General features: G+C 43.5%; 2 protein-coding genes across 19 annotated transcripts in view; one reads left to right on the top strand and one right to left on the bottom strand.

Annotated features, from left to right (window-relative positions):
- The window catches only part of PHF21A (PHD finger protein 21A), a 237,721-nt gene that overhangs the window by 179,171 nt on the left and 37,844 nt on the right, over positions 1-20,706 (top strand). For 12 of the 18 annotated variants that reach the window (XM_059722793.1, XM_059722791.1, XM_059722792.1 and 9 more), the window contains 3 exons: positions 7,152-7,352; positions 17,061-17,315; positions 20,136-20,222. In XM_059722793.1, the coding sequence (XP_059578776.1) occupies positions 7,152-7,352; positions 17,061-17,315; positions 20,136-20,222 (543 nt within the window). Of the gene's footprint in view, positions 1-4,716; positions 4,868-7,151; positions 7,353-17,060; positions 17,316-20,135; positions 20,223-20,706 lie in introns of those variants that run through there. The other 6 variants (XM_059722794.1, XM_059722805.1, XM_059722799.1 and 3 more) reach the window with 3 other exon arrangements.
- Positions 18,787-20,706, bottom strand: part of LARGE2 (LARGE xylosyl- and glucuronyltransferase 2) — an 87,723-nt gene continuing 85,803 nt past the window's right edge. The window contains exon 16 of the mRNA XM_059722788.1: positions 18,787-20,399. Within this exon, the coding sequence (XP_059578771.1) occupies positions 20,393-20,399 (7 nt within the window). The 3' untranslated portion in view covers positions 18,787-20,392. The remainder of the gene's footprint in view (positions 20,400-20,706) is intronic.

The raw sequence follows: 20,706 nt of genomic DNA, 5'->3' as shown, positions 1-20,706 counted from the left end.
AAAATGTATGCATTTGCTTATTAGAATGTAAATAAACTTGATAGGAGAAGTGTAGAGTGGAATAACTGTGTACATTCAATAATCATTCCCAGTAAAGGGATCTGTCCTGTGGCTATGGCACTTCAGACCCATTGATGCTAATGGCAGTTACATGCATATAGAGAGAGAATAAGCCCCAAAGCAAGCATTATTTTTTCACATAAATATGTAGGTACTCATTCAGTCACTACTGTGAAATGTGGAACCATAACTTCCTGCTAAGCTTCAAAGAATCAAATGCTTTCTAATTTAGTGAGCTTGGCATTTTTCGTTAATAAAAGGTTATGGGATAAATCCAGCACAGTAGGAGCAGCATCGTTCTGTGAAAATGCTGGATAGCCATGCAAATATCCAAAAAAAATTCCAGTAGACCTTTTACTATTTTGTCACTAGAATAAAATTCCCTTATTTGTATAACAGTTTCTATTTTCACAGCTCTAGAATTCTGCATTATAAATATTTGTCCTTGCAGTCATATTTCATTGATACAGCTTTTCATTTTTTTTGCTATCTTAGACTAAAGGATAGTTATACACGTATCCTTCTCTTGAAACATACTCACATTTAGAACTAGCTTGTCATTTTTTTTTCTATTCCTGTTGTTGTTTTACTATGTACATAATTTCCAGTTAAAAGAATAAACAAGTGGGGGGTGTACCAGAATCTTTTTCTTCATTCTGTAATGTAAGTATGGTACCTTTTTTACTTTTTTTGAGGCCATAGGTATTGTATTTCCCACTACGTGCAACAGCAGTGTTGTTTGGGGGGAGGGGGGGGGCGTGATAGAAGATAAAATTGCCTTTAGTAAGCTCTGGCATAGCCAGGAAATTCCATTTTTTTTTGTTTCTTTTTTCCTTTTGTGTTTTTGTGATTTTTTTCCTTTCCAGACAGGAGTTTTGGGCTATTTGAAATATTTTTTTATCCTATCATTCACTCTCAGCAGTTGGCAAATATTAAATCCTAGAGAATGTTCCTAGTGCATTATGGGAATGTGTAGTAGAGTATACTTAATAGTCCACTTCCTGGAGTTAGTGGAAAGTTACAGCAAGTCAATAACAGGCAGCTGGTAAATTCAAACTGAGCAAGCTTTGTTTCCATGGTATAAAAGGGTATAGAAAGTGAAGCTTTGTAATATTCCACCTTTTCCTCTCATTCTCTCTGCTACTTTTAAACAAGTAAATATAGAATGTTCTTTTGTTAGAGATATTTTGGTAGATGTGCTCTTTTGGTTGAAAAGAAAATATAAAATCACTAAGAGAATTTATGAATTAATTACTAAAGTTGCTAAATTCCTTGCAATTTTTTTGGTAGAAAATGGAAATAATATTTAGTTAATGAAATCGCACTGTAAAGGAAGTGAAATATGTGGTCGCCCCAGAAAGACTTCTTTATATGTATTTTATGTAAACTTTTGCATAAGATAAGTCTTGATGAAAACAACAAAAATTCAATTTAAAAAATCCAGGGGTTTTTTGGTATTAGTATTGGTATTGGAAGGCCAGAAGGTTGCAGGAAATTTGGTCTGTGCATCATGGAAGCCGGTAAGATGTTCTGGTTTGAAAATTCTTTTATGCCTTGATCGGTTTGGATTCACTATGTAGATGAGACAGTTCTAACAGTGAATATCACAATATTGATTACAATTACTACCTGTAAGAAGATGTTACATAAGGTGTCAAGGACTCTCTGAACTCTTTGGTGTGAACGGGTCTTGATGAGACCTAGTGATGAGGGTGTCAAGGGAATAAGAGTCCTGAAATTACGCAGCAGACTTAAGGGGCAGTGTTTGACAAATGGATTTTGAAGTGGTTTGATACTAACCACTGCAAAGTACTAGCAATTATTTATTTGGGTAGAATACAGAAAAAAACCAGCAAATTCAGTGTCTGCTTATTCATTTATTCCTTCTCAGGGGTGAAAGAGGTGGTTGGCATTGAACTTGAGGTGAAAATCAACCAGTGAGAGAGGGGTGGGGTTTATAACTCTTCATTTTTGAGGAAGATATTGTTATTGAGGAGCTCAGAAATTTTTTAAAAACCTTCCCTTTCTGTGAGGCAGATGTAGAAAAAATGTCACATTACATTTGACAGTTAATCTTAGTTTAAAAATGTTGGGAAACTGTTAATAAGACCAGGGACAGAAAAGTTGCAAAGGTGGTTTCCAGAGCTAATGAGACTTTTTAAGGACTTTTGCAGGATTTTAGGTAAGCTAACCCCATTGATTTTTTTTTTTTATTTTTATTTTTTTTATAGAAAACACAGGGTTAGAACTTTACAGCAGGCATTGCAAATTTACCTTGAAGACCTTGTACGTATTGGAGCACAAATTGTGTTCAAAACTGATTAAGCATAGTTTTGGCAATGTCATGGTTCAAAATTGTTTTTTGAACACTGTTCTAGCATGCTTTAATGCTGCAAAGTGGGCAGCGTTTCCCCCCGCAAACTGCTTTGCTGTCAAAAGCCTGTGTAGAAAGGGTATCTACTGTTTTCTTAATGTGGTCCCCAAGTGAATGGACACTTACACCTGCTCAGATGCCCATTGACATCAGTTGGTCTCTGTGAAGGTTTAAGGATTTGCTTTCACAGATCTCATTTGGGACTGGGCCTCAGTTTGTAATTGTTTAGCATGGTGCAAACTGTAACAGTGTTTGAAAACTGATAGATCTTGTTAAAAGTCTCAATTTGGAAAGGGTCCCAAAAGTTTCATAGAAAATCCTAAGAGTTTTCAGGTGAAGCTAAATGATCTCTGTATGTGCAATTCACAGCCACTCCTGATAATGCGCAGGGATCCGGATTTTCCGTTCACCACAGGATAATGTGGTAAAACGCGGATTTTTACATTTTAAGGAGAAAAAAACAGATTTTCTTATTTTAAAGAGAAAAACCCAGAAAAAAGCAGAAAGTGGGTTTCCTCATGCAGGCTGGAAGAGTTCCAGCTAGGGGCCCTCACCTGGAATGTGCGGCCGCAGGGCCTGGGTGGGGAGTGGGATGGAGCCACAGGTGGCTTGTCTGGGGGGCGGAGGGGGGCTGGCTCCCTGCTGTTGGATTCACTCCTGGGAGGGGTTATGGAGGGCATGTGCCCACCAGATTTGTGTGCAGGGGTGGGTGCAGGCTGGTTGCTGCAGACTCGAGCTCCCTGCCCTGCTGCCATCCCCCTAGGCTCTCTGTGGCCCGGCAGGCAGGATACAGCACAGCAGTGTAGAGCAGAGCGGGGAAGCTCAGTGCCACTGCTGCGAGCTGCAGGCCTCCATGGCAAGGCCCCCCCCCCCGCCTGCTTGGCAGCTGTGGGGGTGGCAACATGGAGTTGTACCCCCGAATGCTGCTGCGTGGGCAGGGGGCCTTGTTATGGTGGTGTGGATCTTTCAGTGGTAGTACTGAGCTTCCCCACCTGGTCCCGCTTTGCTCTGCTATGCCAGGTCCTGCTAGCTGGACCATGGAGGCCCCAGGGGGAAGATAGCAGGGCGGGAAGCCCCAAACTTCACCCCAGGCTCCGTCCCCGCCCCACTCTGGCTCCGCTCCACCCATGGGAGAGGGGGAGCTGTGCCCCGCCATAGCAGTTGCTGCCTCAGTCAGGCAGCAGCTGTGGCTTGGGTGCTGCTGCAGGGGGCTGAGGACCCTGGTCCCTGGCCCCATAGCCCTGACAGCTGGGGCCCTGCTCTGGCAGGGCTGGGGGGGAGCGGGGGCAGGGGACTGTGGGTTGGGAATGAGGGGCACTAGCAGAGCCAGGGGGCTGTGGTTGGGGAGTGAGGGACAATGGCATATCGGAGCTGCTCAGTGCCACAAAGCAGTGGAGGGAACAGCGAGAGATGGACCTGCATCCCAGTGAGCAAAGTGGGCAGGGGGAGCGCCAGTTTTCCATGATAAAAAACCCAAAATCAAACACCAAAATGTAAAGGTATTTAGACTTTATTTTATTATAGTGATTTGAGGTGTGGGCAGGCTTCCACATTGCTTTAAAATTGTAAGTATATCAATAAATCATTATGTTCAACCGATACCTGTATATATAGTCGTGTTTCACTTTAATCATGGAAAAATGCAGATTTGGGGGAGTTTTAATTCGAGAATTTGTGAATTTTAAACAGTGAAAACCAGGATCCCTGATGAGTAATAAGTACAGGTTCTCTGAGATTGTGTAGTAAGATTTTAGCCCATTGCAGTTGCATTTTTGTTGCCGGTTGCTAGGAGGAATTTAACATACACAGCAAAAGCAATTAGTGTTCCGCACCAGCTTCAGTTTTACCTCTGAAATGTGAAAGCATTGGTCCTTCTTCCCACCTGATTATGCTGATAATAAATATGGACGGCAGGAAATGCAGCTGCTTAGCAGCTCTCACAGCATGTTGCAAAAGGCGAGAGTATCGACTTCCAGAGAGAGAACTTTTTTCTGCTTGCCTAATCTGTCCTGTGCCAAATATGCAGAACCTTCCTTTTCCTGTGGAGTCCTAATAAAAGTTTGTGTGTCTTTCTCTCCTGTTTTTCTCCCCAGCTTTCCTGGGCTTTGTTTCAGGGCCTAGGGGAGGAACAGTTAGTTGTGTGAATGTGATGTGACTCACTTGACTCCTACTCCCCTAACAGCTTTTCTGATTGGCTGTCACCTTGTGATGGCAGGACGGCAAAGGAGTACTCGTTCCTGGCTCCCCCCTCCCCTTTGTTTTTAAACATTTCACTACTGATCCTTCCTTTTGTAAAGAACAAGTGGGAGAATGAGTTCTTGCACTGTTGCCGCGGATTTCCTTGAGTTAGGGAATCAGTAGAAGAGCAACATTATCACTGAATTTCATATGGATGGCTGTGGAAAAGAAAAGCACCCTTCTTGTTTGTGTCGGGTACAGTAATTCTTTAGTCTCCTGCGCAGTTCTTATGTGCAGTTCATTTTTTGGCAGGTATTTAGAGCTTTGTGTTGTTTTATTTCCTCTCCTCCCCAACTCCCAGTTGCTTTCTGGAAATGTTCTTTCAGTTCCTGTCTCTGATTGCTGACATGGCACTTTAGTTAGCTTGTTAACAAAGCTGATGTTTTCAGAAAGCAATTTTAAATGATTGTTCCATTGTTAAATGTATGAATGGGTTGACGTACACAGACCATTTAAAACTCCATATAAAATTCTGGGATTACAAAAATATTCTCTCTGCTGCTGCTGTTTGCTCTCTACTCTAGGAGAAAACAAATAAATTAGGGCTTTGTTAGTCATCAGCAGCTCTTGATACTCTTCTGTTTACAATAAATAGTTGTTAATTTCCCAAAATTTTAGGGGCTTTGGATCTATGTTTGTCTAATCTCCTATATCTGAGGTAGAATCCTGGAGAAGGTTGTCAGCTGATCCTCCTCAGAACACCAAAAAGCATTTCTAGCAGCCAGATTACTTTTGCTCGGTACCCTTGAGAGTTGCTGAATTAAGTCTTTTGCAAAAAGGTCGGTAATGCAAATTCACAAGTTTCAGTTGCGTGCTTAGGCATTGTGTGTTCTTTTAATCCCTCCAATGTGGGATCCTATACATGCTGCTTACTCTGGAGCTGGGTGGGGATGGGAGGAGTGTAGATGTCAGCATTGTCTTAACATTCCTTAGGAAGGGACTTCAGAACTAAGAGCTAAGTAAATTGAGCTGTGCAGCACAGTCTAGAAATTCAATTTAACAAGACATTGTAAAATTCCCTACTAAGGAAAATTCTCAAAAAAATATTGCAGGTTTTTAGGAATGTTTTGTTTTTATTTTCACATTTTATTTTTTATTGTGTTATAAAAGAAAACAATTCAAACATTTCCAAACAAAATGGCTGCTTTTACACAGTGCTGTGTTGCACCATATCAGCATATTCATAGTTACTATATCATGATGAGCAAGTACATTAAAAACAAAACTGAGAAATCCATCATATGGACCATTCTGAGATCTCCTGTAGTTTATTGACAACTTTTATAGTCTGCTATACTACTATACCTGAACTAAATGGTAGCAGTAGAAGGCCATATGGACCTGCCAGTAGAGAGTAATGAGGATGCAGTTTCACAGCTTTTTGCTAAACAGTAAAGGGTTGTTGTGATTTGGAAATAATGGATTCAATTGGAGGTTCAGCATGGAAATAGTTTTAGTGGCTGCATACACGCATTTGAATAACCTGGGAGAACTCTCCCAGTTTTGTTCTTGTGGTACAAAAATTTACCCCGAGCTGTGTGTACAGACCTTTGAATGCCAAGGCCCTGAAAAGTGGAGAGCTTGCAGCATTGACACTATGCAGCCATGGAGGGGCCCTGTTCACACATCTCAGTATGCTCTGCAGGCTCCCTTAGTCTGCCTGGCACCCGATGACAGCTGTACATTGGGCAGCCCTGATTGGCTAACTCCCTTGCTGTATTTAAGCAGTGCTGTTTCCCAGATGCCAGAAAAAGGCAGCACTGAGTGTATAGTAAAGAAAGTCTCTCTGCTTTCAGTTTCTGTGCATTGTACCAAACTGGCTCCCCAGCTTCCAGGAGGACCAGTCACAAGGAAAATCTTGGTCAGCTCTTTCAATCTCAAGCTGAGGCATGCTCAGTGAAGACAGAAACTTTAGAGAATTTAGCTGGCAAATTCTAACAAGTCTCAACTGAGTAGACAGCAACTAAGATTTTCCAGAGGCTCATGAATTGATCCATTTTGGGGGAGTTTTCATGGGCTCAGCAAAATGTTCTGGCCTTGATTCAAACCATGGAAGATATTAGGTCTTATCAGGAAAGTGTAGGCAACTGCTCTTGAGCAAATCACCATGCAAGCCAGATGCAGGGCTGGAAACAGAACTCCATTCTAATGTGGACCTGTCTGGTGCTTTGTCCACTAGACCACACTTTGTCCCAGATTCTGAAAAAGAGAAATTCTGCTGGAATTATTGAACAATTCTGTATCTCATTAACCTGCTACCCATTTCATCTTGTGTAGAATAAGAGAAAATTAATTGTTTAAGGCAATCCCATAGTCAGGATTTCTTTTATTTCTAAGTGATAATATATGCCTCTCTAGGATGACAGTATTGCTTCTTTGTGTGATGACCGTATAATCTAGTAGGAGAGATCCTTCTGCTATAGTGTAGGCAACTTCTTACTATACCTGTTTATATTTGTTTGTTTCTTTTCATCTGCAGAAGAGAGTGGTGGAACAGCTGCGGAAGAATCTGATAGTAAAGCAGGAGCAGCCAGACAGTAAGTTTCAAATACAGCCATTGGCACCATCAGAAAACAAACTACAAACACCACAACAGCAACCACTACAGCAATTACAGCAGCACCACCATCAGCAGCAGCAGCAATCTACTGCACCCTCTCCAAACGTGATTGGATCACAGGTACAAAAAATCCAAGAGTATTTTCTTGCTACACAAATTTGCTTATTCAGAGCAAAATTCATCACTATGCGGAAAGCTGAGCACAAATTGTGCTTAAGCCATCAAAGTTGATTTTAAGTGGGACTTAAGTGGTGCAGGGGCTTTAAGGTGGCCTTTCTGTAAGTGGAAATTTCCTACTTCATGTATGAACACATGGTAGCGTTCAGTCTTGGTTTCTTCTTCAAATCAGTCAGAATAAGTTACAGTTTATAATTTTTGCTATTTGTTCTAAAAGTTGGGTTGGAACCAAGTTCAGAGAGGGAGGAAGCACCATTATTTTAAGAAATGAAGGCTAGCCAGTTTACCTATCTTCTACTACAGGGCTGTCCAAATTCTGAGTTGCCATGGGATGCTTGTTCCCCTGTCCACATGCCACATGGGCTGCAATGCCATATATTGTGTCATGCCATGTGATCCCTCCCTCCAAGCCATGCCACACAGTGCATGCCCCCTCTCTGTACCATACTGTATGGCCCTTCTTCTGCATCACATGGCTTCCCCCCCTTTGGTCCTCAGGCTGTGGGCTCCCTTGACCCCAGGGACCATGCCACCCCATGCAGCCCCCAGGGGCAGGGGGGAAGAAGCAGAAGCTGGAGGAGGGAGGGGGAGCCCAGAGACTCTGGCAGCTGCAGATGGAAAGTGGTGGGAGAGAAATGCCAAGACTTCAACAGCCCAGGGCTGCAAGTAAACCCTTTGGGAGCTGCATGCAGCCTGTGGGCCACCAGTTGGACTGCCGTCATCTACTGTATGAAGACAATTAGGGTAGCCATAAAGCATCCATACCTAGCAAGTCTGAAGAAACAGTTAAACTCTGTTATTGAGAGCAAGTAGAACAGTTTCCTAGTTCTGAAGCATAGGAGAGTTCCTACTGTACTTATGAAATTCAAGAAAACAGATCTTTTGTCTGTTTATTTCTGTACAGACTGCCTGAGATGCAGCTGAACTTCATGCCAAATAATTCCTATGTGGCTGCTGAAATTATACAAATATACATCAATGGCTCTGAAGATCATATTTAAAAAAAATATTGTGTTTACTGGAAAACATGTTGGATTTAGAATATATTATAGGATTGCAGGTTTTATCCAAGTGTTGACCATAGAAAGAAGTCAGCTTTTGACAAATAGGAGCAATTCCTGATCCTGCAAATGTTATTCCTCATGTACAAGCAAGCTCCCACTGAATACAGGTGAATTTCATTTAAGATGTCAGGTTTCCTACATGGATCTAATTACTGGAATAAGAACATTCACTTTCTATATAACTAACTGTAGAAGAAATTAAACCAAAAGGCTTTTTATTGAAATCTATCATTTGCATATTTTAGTTTTTAGAGTAAAGTTTGTGTTACAGCAGGGCTACAGCAGGGCTGTCCAACTTCTAAGCTGTTGGTGGCCACATAGCATGAGCCATGGGCCTTTAGGCTGCAAGTCCTCCCCTCCCCTGCTGCACTGTACATGTAGGCAGCTCTTTCCTTGCTGCCCTCCAGCACCACAAGCATGAACACCCACCCTCTGCTGCACTGTGTGAACCTGTGGAAGTTGCATTGTGCAGGGAGGCTGCCCCAATGTTGTGGGCTGTTCCTCGCTGCCCCTTGGGAAAAAGAAAAGAGTGAAAGCTGAAGGAGAGGGAAAGAGCCTGGAGACCCCAGCTGCAGCAATGATGGCAGGTGTGGCAGCCAAGTAAAAGCCCAGGAACTGTACATTAATCTTTTGCCTGTGGCTCACCAATTGAACAGCCCTGGTATACACAGTGATCAATAGGCTATAGTGAAATTTGATCCAGAGAAAATAATTTTACATTTGAAAATGAGAGGGGAAAAAAAATACTTGGGGAAGGCAGAATTGACCTTTGTATAATGCCTTGTAAACATACCATAACACAACATTAGAAATTTCTGAGAAGTATGGAGGTTACCATTTTCCAAAATTCTTTTTCCATACATAGAGACTAATTCTGTAAAAATAAATCCTGCAGTAATGCACATAGATAGAGGGGACTGCAATTATGAGAATATTTTAGAATTGATTCATAGATTGTAAGGACCTGGAAGAGACCTTCCAAGATCATTGGGTCCAGCTACCCTGCACTAGGCAGGAAAGACAACTGAGGTCAGGTGACCCCAGCGAGGTGACTGTTCAATCTCCTCCTGAAGCTTTCTAGGGTAAGTGATTGCACCACCTCTGGAGGGAGTTTATTCCACAGTCTGGACACCCTAACTGTGAAGAAGTTTTTCCTACTGTTACTCCTGAAAAAGTCTTCCAGGAGTTTGTGGCCATTAGTCCTGGTTTTCCCCAAGGGTGCCCCGGTGAACAGTTGCTTGCCAAGCCCTTGATGTATTCCCCTGATATAGTGGCCAGCTTCTATCAAGTCCCCTCTCAGCCTTCTCTTTTTTAGGCTGAAGAGACCCAAGTCCCTCAGCCTTCCCTCAGTATGGCTTGTCTTGCAAGTCTCTGATCATAAGGATGGCTCTTCTCTGAACTCTCAAGCTTTTCCATATCCTTGTTGAAGTGTGGCACCCAGACATGGATACAGTACTCCTGCTGCTCTCACCAATGCTGATTAAAGTGGGAGAATCACTTCCTTGGTTTTGCTTGATATGCATTGGTTGATGCATGCCAGAGTATTGTTTGCCCTGCTGGCTACAGCATTGCACTGATGGCATATGTTCATACTATGATCTTTTATTACCCCTAGGTCTCTTTCAGTCATGGTGCTAGTCCACTGAGCCAGTATGCTGGGGATTGTTCATCTCCAGATGGAACACTTTACACTTCTCAGTGTTGAACTTCATCTGGTTCTGATCTGCCCAATTTGCTAGCCTATCTAGGTCTGCCTGTATCTGCAGCCTATTTTCAAGCATGACCACACACTCCCATAACTTGGTGTCATCCGCAAAGTCGGCCAGCGAGCTCTTCACCCCCACATCCAAATTCTGTATATATAAAGGGCTTAGTCCGTCTATCTGTGTGCCTGTCTATCTGTCCATAATGCTCTTGGAGCACTCTGATTGGTTGTCTCAGCTACCAATCACAATGCTTACTGAAACAACCAATCAGAGTACTCTGCACAGACACACACACACACATAGACGGCTGGCTGGATAAAGGGTGGGGGGAGGGTAGTTGCAGGGCCGGATGCAGGGGTGGCGTGTGGCTGGATGCAGAGCAGTGGGTGGCAGCGGCTGCCCACAGCCCTGTGCTAGGGAGGGAGGAGGAGGTGGCACATGGCCAGATGCAGAGTGGCAGCAGTGTGGGCTGGTGGTTGGCAGTGGCAGCTCTCATATGCAAGCTCCACCCCCTCCCGCTCCTCGGGGGCTGTGGTGGTACGTGGTGCTCCATCCCTTCTGTCCCCCCTTTCCCCTCCCATCATTGTTGACGGGAAATTTGCTAGTCATTGATAAAGATGTTGAAAAGCACTGAACCAAGCATGGACCCCTGAGGGACACCACTGGCCACTTCTCTCCAGGATGACACAGATCTGTTAATTAGAACTCTGGGTCCTACTCTATAGCCAGCTTCCTACCCACTTAACTCTCAAGTAATTAAGCCTCTCAATCCTCCAATTTTCCCATGAGAACATCATGGGATACCGGATCAGAGGCCTTTTGGAAGTCTAGGTATACAGTGTTGACCTCCTCTCTCTTATCGAGGTAGCGAGTTACCTGGTCATAGAAGGAGATGAGATTGGTAAGACAAGACCTGCCTGCGATGAAGCCATGCTGGATGTCATTCAGAATCCTACCTTCTGCAAGCATATCACACACAGACTCCCTGATGAATTTTTCCAGGATTTTCCCTGGGATAGAAGTCAGGTTAATTGCCCTGTAGTTGCCTGGGTCCTCCCCTTCTTGAAGATAGGCATAGCATTGGCACTCTTCCAGTCTTCAGGAACCTCCCCTGAGTGCCACAAGTTTTGGAAGAGTTTTGCCAGAGGTCCCATGATGACTTTGGCCAACTCCTTCAGCACTCTCGGATGAAGTTCATCCAGTCCTACTGACTTACAAATGTCTAATTTTTCTAACTGATCATGCACCAGCTCAATGTCAACAGTAGGAAGGCGGTCGCTCCCACCATGCCCATTTTGGACCTTATCTAATATGATTTGTCCCCTTAGTCCGGTGAAATACACAAGCAAAGTAGTTATTCAGGAGCTCAGTTTTCTCCTGAGTGTTGGTAACCAGCTGTCCTGAGTTGTTAAGCAATGGCTCCTCACTTCCATTTGTTTTCCTTCTGTTCCCCAAATACCTGAAGAAGAACTTCTTAATGTCCTTGATTTCTGTCTGATTGTCCTTGGTTTCTGTTGCTAGTTTAAATTCAGTTGCTACCTTAGCCTTTCTGATTTGCTCCCTACAAGTGCAGGCCATTGTTGTGTAATCCTCCTTGGGGACTGTCCTAAGCTTCCATTGTTTGTGCACCTCTTCCTTCTTTTTCAAGAGGACCATGATATCCCTTTTGACCCAAGCCTTCTGCGCCTTACCTCTGCGTGGGAATGGACTACTTTTGTGCTTCGAGGATCGTGTCCTTGAGGAACGAACACTCTTCATGTACTCCTTTCATCTTTGGTCCCTGGTCCCGCAGCACTTCCCCTACTATTGCCCTGAGCCTATTGAAATTAACTTTTTTGAAGTCCAAAACTTCGACCCTGATTGCTGATTTGCCTGCCTTGTGACAAACAGTGAACGTGATGGTTTTGTGGTCGCTGTCGCCTAGGCTACCCTCTATATTCAAGTCGCTCACCAGATTGTCTCCTTTGGCCAAAACCAAGTCTAGGAGAGCGTTACCTCTGATTGGTCCGTGCACTTCCGGAGTCAGGTAGAGTTCTTTGATACAGGTCAGGAAGCAACGCAACCAATCTGACTTAGCCGAGCATTCTTCCGAAGAGATGTCTGGGTAATTGAAGTCATCCATGATGACCATGTCCCATGCGCGTGCAGCCTCTGTCAGTTCTTGAGAGAACTGCAGATCGAGCTCTTTCCCCTGCTTTGCTGGTCTATAGTACACACCAACAGTTAGGACTCTCTCACCACACCTCCCCCCCATAGTTTGACCCAGAGGGTTTTGAGCCGCTCTTCTTTGGAGCTGATGTCAGCCTCCAAGGAGGTGTACTGATCCCTCATCTGTAAGAACTACTTCACAGTTAGGGCAGCTAGGATCTGGAACCAACTTCCAAGGGAAGTGGTGCTGGCTCCTACTCTGGGGGTCTTTAAGAAGAGGCTCGATGCCTACTTGGCTGGGGTCATTTGAGCCCAGTTTTCCTCCTGCCCAGGCAGGGGGTCGGACTTGAAGATCTACAAGGTTCCTTCCGACCCTACTTCTATGATTCTCACAGAGAGACATGCCTCCACCTTTCTTCCCTATTTGGTCCCTTCTGTGCAGGGTGTAGCTCTCTGTGGCTACGTTCCAAACATGTGAGGAGTCCCACCAGGTCTCCATAATCCCTACTAGATTGTAATGCCCACTGAAGAGTAAGTAGGAGAGCTAACTCCTTTTGCTTATTCCCCATCCTCCTGGAATTAGTGTACAGGCACCTGAGTCCTCCAGTTGAGACCCTCGATTTCCTGTCACGCTGAGAGAGAAACATTTCCTTAGTTCTTGCAAGAGTGATTCTCCTAGTGTCCCCAACTTAGGAGCTCACTTATATGCCAGTCCCCGGGCATGCTTCAGTCAGTGTTTCCCCATCCCCCGGCGATCTTAGTTTAAAGCCCCAACTGAAAGATTGGTCATCCTGGCCGAGAACAGGGACTTACCCCTCCATGTTAGGTGGATTCCGTTCCTTCCCAGGAATCCTCTCTCCCTGAAGTGTGCACTATGGTCGTAGAAACCAAAGCACCACAGCTGGAGTTGTCAGTTCATTTCTTTGATGCATCCTTCCCTCCTAGCACTGGCAATGTGTAGGAGGTGCACATGGCATGGCAGTGCGCCTCTTACGAAAAGGGGGTTTGGCAGCACCTGTGGGTGGTTGCCACTCGCCACCCCTGCCGTCAACACCGCTGGTGGCATCTGCAGGTGATCAGCAATCGCCACTGGCCACTGCCAGCACTGCCGGTGGCGTCTGCAGGTGGTCACTAACCCCTGGTCGTTGCTCACGCCCCCCCTCCCCTCGCAACTGCCAGCACTGGCAGTGTCTCTGGGAGCTCCCAGCTTACTGCCACTGTGCTCCCACCGCTGCCATGCCCCCCCAGCCTCCGGGGGCATGCATTGTTCATGCCCCCTAGGTCCATGGCCTGCAACTGGGAGCACAGAGGAAAAGACTACCTGCGCCCCGACCCCTTGAGCCTAGCCCCCAAGGCCCTGTAGTTGCTCCTGACCCAGTCTGGATTACTCCTGGCCGTGTCATTCATGTCCATGTGAATGAGGAGTATGGGGTAGTGGCCAGAGGTCTGGACAAGCATAGGGATCATCTCTGTGGCATCCCGGATGTGAGCCACAGGGAGGCAGTAGACCTCGGGCTAGGGGGTCTGTACGGCAAATGGGTCCTTGCAGGAGGGAGTGCCCCCCACCGCTGCCTCTTCTTGGGGGTTTCAGTTCTCTGACTACCCACTTCCACATTTGGTGTCTCCATCAGAACCTACTCGTACGTGGTGGGGGGAGTATACTTGTTGTGCAGTGCCAGGGGAGGGGCAGCCCTAGCCCTGCATGTCCTGGAGCCTGAGACGACCATCTTCCAGGTAGCTTTGGGTTGATCTCTTCTGCCAGCCTTCTTGTTGGCCACCTTTTCCTCTATCACCCAGAATGTTAGCGAATATCTAGGAATTGTGAGTTTCAAACTAGAAATTGCAATTGTCCAAATACTTAACTGCTTCTAAAGGTGTGCTGATAAAATTGTCGCAGAATGCAACTATAAATGTTCTAAACGAAAATCTGGATAATATTTTCTCTTCTTAATGATTGAATCTGAGGAGGTCATGTCTAAATAGAGAGGACTATCGAAGAATTCATTCTGAAAGTTAAGTTTATGTAGATGAGTTCTGATGAATCAGAGCAGTAGTTTGAACAAGTTATTCAGCCCATCTCCCTGATAATCCTTTTTTCCTCAGAATAATGGGGGAGTGATTGGGATATAGACTCTCTCAGCAGTTAATCAGGCTGACTCATGCAGCTGCTTGGGACCTGCTTTTCTTTCAATTTGTATTTAAAACATTTAGGTAATTATTTATGACATGCAATAAAATAAAAGGAGGAAACTGTAACAATTAAACAGTTTCTCTGGGTACAAAATAGTAAAAGTCTAGAAAAGTAATAAAAAAGAAAATCTAAAACGGTATAGGGAAAAAATATATAAACAAACATGTCTCAGGACTTTCATAGGCAGACAGTGGATCACAGTTTATCAGCGGCCTTACTTTCAGCCAGAAAAGTTTTGATTGTAAAAGGAATGTTATATATTGTTCTCTGTGTTCCAGGCTTTGTATTTGTGATTAAGTCATCCCCTGTGTTGCACAAGTTGAGCTTTTGTTCAAAGTTAAGGAGCCCTCTAGTGAAACTGTCACAAAACTGCTACCTTGCCCTTACGAACACAGAAATAACCGTTGTACTTGGGAAGAATTTATAAACTGAAGGGTAAATTATTTTCCCATTTGAACAGAGTAAACGGGCAATGTAGCATCCTGCAGTTTCTAAAAGTCTTCATAAAGCAACAAATCTGCTAAAAAGTCATATTATTATGGATGTGGAATCGTGATGTGGAATACTACTGCTAATGTTGTAATACATAAACTTGAAAAGATTTCAAATATAAATATTCTGTCTTTAACTGACAAAATAATGTGCAGGAAAGTGGCTGCAGGAAATTCAATCACTTGGCTTTGCTGACTGGGTGTTTGCTCCACAGACTCCCAAGATAGAGAACTATAAAGTCTTTGTCTTGTATTACATGATTGATTACATTTTTCTTTAAAATGTTTATGGATGAATGGGGGGTGCTCATGAAAATGATACTCTGACTGTTACATTTTACTCTGGAACACTTTGTACAATATGATGTTACAATAGAAAGGCAATGTCTTGCCATGGAGTGAGTGCTGCAGAGGTCAATAAAGAAGCTCTTGAAACTAAGATAAAGAATTAAATAATTGCGCTTGTTAAGAAAAGGGAACCAAAGTTGTGACAAGGATTGATAACAATTGTAAAATGGAAGGGTCACTTCACTTCGGCATTATCCAGAAGATGAATTTGATACAAGTTTTTTACATTCATAAGAGGTTCACCAACTGAAGAATATAATCTAAACTTTAAGAAATTGGAATAGTTACTGATAATAGTTACTGGGAAAAGCCAGATTTGTTTGAAAATAGAGCTAGATTTTCTTTTTGAGAAAGGAAAGAAACAAAAGTTCTAGTGAGGTGGAAATGAAACAACATAAATCTAGCATGCCAAGAGCAACAAGGACCGTGCAGTCCCTGGCCCAGGGTTTGCTGGCAGAGTGGGTAAGGCATGTTGTTATGGATCCAGAGATGCATGTTTGAGCCTTGCCTTGGACTTTTGCTGAAGGCCAGCCCCCAGGTGTGAATGGGCACCTGGTCATTTGGGACGAGAAGTCCAAGGGAGCTGGGCAAGATGCTAGCCACATCACTCCCTAATGTGCTGTTTGCTTTAAAAATGGATTTCCTAGGCTTGCACAGACCTTTGAGCTTAATTCCTGACCCAACATTTCTTTTGTTCTAGATTATAGTGGCACTTACTGACATCGGGGGAGGAAGGCCTGGTTTCTTTTTTGTACCAGGAACATTTAATTACTCAGTAAAAAGTCTTAGAAGGCGCAACAGCATCCGTATACATAGTATATCTGCAAGTTCAGTCACAATTCCTTTAGCTATCATTTGTCTTGATTTTTTTAGCACATGCCTGGCCTCGTGTTTAGATGCTGCTGCCGTGTTCTCTTCTGCATAATCTTTTTTAAATTCTCCATCTCCCCTTGACAAACATTTCAGTAAACAGAAACATTTAAAACAGGTGTTATACCTATAATCACTTAACCTTTTGATGTTCTGAATTCATATGCTAGAATGCATGGCATTAAAAAATTCATATGAGTGCTGGCACTAGATGTTTCAAAATCACCATCTTCAGAGTGCCCCAAAAGCAATCGTGTTGTACAAGAGCTTGGGACAAGGAAACCTCCATTCTAGATGAGTGCAGTTTAATTGTTTACTGCCTGCTGGACAAGCTAATAGTCAGCACTTAAAATCCCTGTGTTCATTTTGCCTGAGGCTGAAAATGAAAATGAGCTTCCTGTAGCATAGAAGCAGTAAAGGGAATTTTCCCCACCAAGTTTATTGTTTTGCTAGTTTCCTTCTGTAGCTTGAACCAGCTAGTTGGCTGCCTGCAGTACTTAAGGATGTGTCCAAATAGTTAGCTTGCTCTCTATGTAACTAAAAAATAAAAATTGAGACGAGCACATTTAATGTCCAGCTTTGTCCTTAAAGCTGTTTACTAGTGGTTTTTGTGATCGTGCAGGGTTTATCTCCCTCTGGAAAATAGGAAGTAATTTATCTGGTGGTTTAGATCTCAGCTGGTAAGATGGTTAGACTGTGCCTTTGCTAGAATGTACTCCTTGAACTTTTTCATTTAAAGGGTTGAAACTGACACTTTATACTCAAGTATAGGCAACATCCTGTCTCATATGAAGTGTTCCCATTTCTTAAAATGTGTTTTCTATTTCCCTTAGAAGACTGTGACAACAGCTTCTATGATCACCACTAAGACACTACCTCTCGTCTTGAAAGCAGCAACTGCGACCATGCCTGCCTCTGTTGTGGGTCAAAGACCTACCATTGCCATGGTTACCGCTATCAACAACAATCAGAAAGCTGTCCTCAGCACTGATGCACAGAATACACCAGTCAACCTCCAGACAACAAATAAGGTCACTGGTCCAGGAGCCGAGGCAGTCCAAATAGTGGCAAAAAACACAGTTACTTTGGTAAGCTAGAAGAAGCAGACTTTGTGTGCATGTGAGTGTGTGGCTGTATGCCCCTGCAGAGAGATATGGATATACGTGTATTTGCAGAATAGGGCTGCTTAAAGTGAGCAGGGTGGCTCTGCACCATGAAGGGACAAATGGGCTCTTACATATAAGGACTGGCAGTACCACAGAGTGGTTTTATGAGGCTTAATCAGTTAATATTTTTTAAATGCTTTGAGATTCTAGAGGAAAGGTATTTATTATTTATATGTGTTGCTATTGCTTTTGTTACTAAATTGAATTAAGTGACTGTAGCCATGGTCAATCTCTGTGTAAAGGTTGTTCCGGGGGTGGAGGGAGAGGAGGGAGGGGGTGGATGAAAAATAGTATGAATTCTTACTTCCTAGCCTGCAGTACTGTATTCGGCCAAAATGGTTCTGGTTTTGGAGACTTTGTGGCCTTTCTCTGGTTAGTGAGTGTGAATTCTCATCTTACCTGAAGAGTCAGTCTTTTTATTTACCTTTGCTCCCTGAACTCTCCATAGGTGTATGATATACCATTATTTCCTTTGCTTCCAGGGCTTTATAAACCACTTGCCCCTACCTAGATTCCACCATTGGAAGCCTGTATTACGGCAGGTGTCCCACTGTCTTAGATTGATTGTTAGGCACTAAGCATCTAACCAGCTACACAGAATTTGGTTAAAGTTTTGAAAAATTATAACTTGGAATGGGTTATGTATAGGGGCTTCTGAGTCTGGAGACTTAGTGATTGAAAAGAAGAATTACAGCAGAACTATCTTGAGTGAAAGCCAACCCAATGTTGCACCAAAAATCAATCCAAATTTTAGTTTACATTTCCCTTTCTGAAACCAAATTGTTAGTGTTTTACTTTGTAAAGAGGCATTTTGGATGGAGAAACCAGTCCCACCATTCCCACTTGCGTGGTTATCACCAAGAAAAATTAATAAATCTCTAACTCTGCCTAGTCCCTGCTGTATAACTTACCAATGTCCACACTGTTGACTCTTTTAATAGTCATTTGTGACTTGTATTTTTGTATAGTGCATCAGGAGCTTGGTGAACAACTGTTCACTAGGGCACCCCTGGGGAAGACCAGGACCAATGGATACAAACTCCTGGAAGGCCGCTTCAGGCTTAATACCAAGAAAAACTCCTTCGTAGTCATGGTGTCCAGACTGTGGAATAAACTCCCTCCAGAGGTGGTGCAGTCACCTACCCTGGTAGTTTTCAAGAGAAGACTAGACAGTCACCTCGCTGGGGTCACGTGACCCTAGTTGTCTTCCTGCCTAGAGTTGGGGGGCTGAACCTGATGATCTGTGAGGTCCCTTCCAGCCCCTAACAATCTATGAATCTATTTCCTATTGTCAAGCTTCTCATTTACCGAAGTATTATTTAAGCCTTATTGAAATTTGCGAAGTAAGTGCTGGTATTACAGTTTTATGTGGATGAACAAAAGTACAGAGAGGTGCAAGCCAACATTTTAATATGTTCTCTAAGGCCCCTGGTACATGTTATATTTATGGTGAGAAAAACAGGTTAATCACGCCACAGATAATAACAGTGCTACACATTCAGCTGATTTACAGTGCCATAAAGTGGCAAACCAGCCACAAAGATACTCCACAAATGTTGAATATCTTTGTTACTAGTTTATATAGTGCCATAAATTGAATGTTTAGCATGTCCCCATGCCAGTGCTGACAACACCTGACTTTCAACATTGGCATCAGGGTCAGCATTGAGACTGGGATAGCCCTGGTCCCAATCCTAGAAATGGCTTGCTGGGAGAGGTAGTTGCAAAGCTTCCGTGCCGCCCCCCACCCCCCTCTCCAGCCCTTCCCAGAACCTTGCAACCCAGCAGTCTTTCCTGCCTGCAGGAAGGCAGGCACTTTAAAATGCTGGGTTATGGAAAGCCCTGGCAAATTAAAAGCTTCACCTGTAGCCTCTCTGGGTTGCATGCATGGGTTTCAAAGGTCCTGGCGTACTAGAATCAGGGATTCTCCCTGATCTCCAATCCCAAGTCATACCTCCTCTCGTGTATGTGTAGCATGGCAAAAGATGTTATTGTTGAGATCAGGGATCAGATACCATAATGCCATTAAATGAACATCTTCCAGTGCCTTAAGTTCAGGTATGTTCAAAGGGTCTTTAGAAGTGAACTGTTTTTTAAAGGTGTTGGGCTGTAGCATCATCCATTGACTTCAGAAAACCAGGCCCTTCATCCGTCAAGTTTGGTATTTAAATTAATAGTTTTGAAAATTCAAGATTAAGTTATGCATCCATGGTCCCACATTGTGTCATTAACTGTGCTAGAAATAGAAGACAGGAGTTCTGGCTCCCAGACTTTCTAACTAGTAGAGACACTGTTTCACCCTTCTCAGTGTCATAGGATGTGACTCAGTGTCTTGTTGTCCCATATAACAGGGTAGGGATGCTTTGATCATGTGAAGGTCCATTTGGCTGGGCAAATCTGGTTTTACTTTCTGTCTTTTGTGAAGGTAATTTTGACTTTTAAGACAAATGTGAGTGTTCATTACCTTCAAAGGAAATTGTTCTGGATTGCAGAAACTACTGTGATGAAACTACATTTAGATGAAACAAAAAGATAATTAGCTTTGGTTTGCAATCTTGGGTATGTGGGGAAACAAAGTGCAATGCCAAGTCTATTGGTAATAGGGTTCTAAGGCAGAAACTTGAGAGTTTGTTTACAGTGGGGTAAACCAGCCTAAACTGAAAAGCATCAGGATTGAAAATACACTTGGTATGCTTGGTTTTGATGAGTGACATCAAATTTAACTCTCCTCTCTTTGTATAGCAGGTTCAGGCTACACCTCAGCCCATAAAAGTGCCGCAGTTCATTCCTCCTCCCAGACTCACTCCTCGTCCAAATTTTCTTCCGCAGGTGAGTATACCAGGAATGAGCAAGATGAGATGGAAGTTGGCTCATATTGTAAATAGGAGATGTATTCTCTTCACTTCATAGCTTCAAACTGTGAAATGAACTTACTGGGTATGTAGGAGCAGACTCAGCACCCAGGACTTCTGAATCTCTATGTTGTCAATTCTCAGTACTCAGGAGCTGAAGAGAAAACAGCAGAAATCTTTACTGCAGCTCCCAACCTCTAAGCCAGGGGTGCACTATTCAAATGTTACAGAGGGCCAGTTACAAGACAGTATTCTGCAATAGAAGGCCCCTAGGCACATATGCAGTTTTTACTTGCTGAGTTGCCAGACACTGATAAGACCCTCATGGGCTACATGTGGTCTGTTGAACATAGACTCTGCACTTCTCTCTAAGCAAATTTGTTTTTAAGCAAAATGCTGTATTTACTCAATTCCAATACAAGGTTTCCCCCCACATTTAATATAGGGGAAAAAAGCCCCTG

The sequence above is a fragment of the Alligator mississippiensis genome, chromosome 2 (genome assembly GCF_030867095.1).
Source record: "Alligator mississippiensis isolate rAllMis1 chromosome 2, rAllMis1, whole genome shotgun sequence".
NCBI classification, from domain to species: domain Eukaryota; kingdom Metazoa; phylum Chordata; order Crocodylia; family Alligatoridae; genus Alligator; species Alligator mississippiensis.
This window is presented reverse-complemented; position numbering and strand designations above follow the sequence as displayed.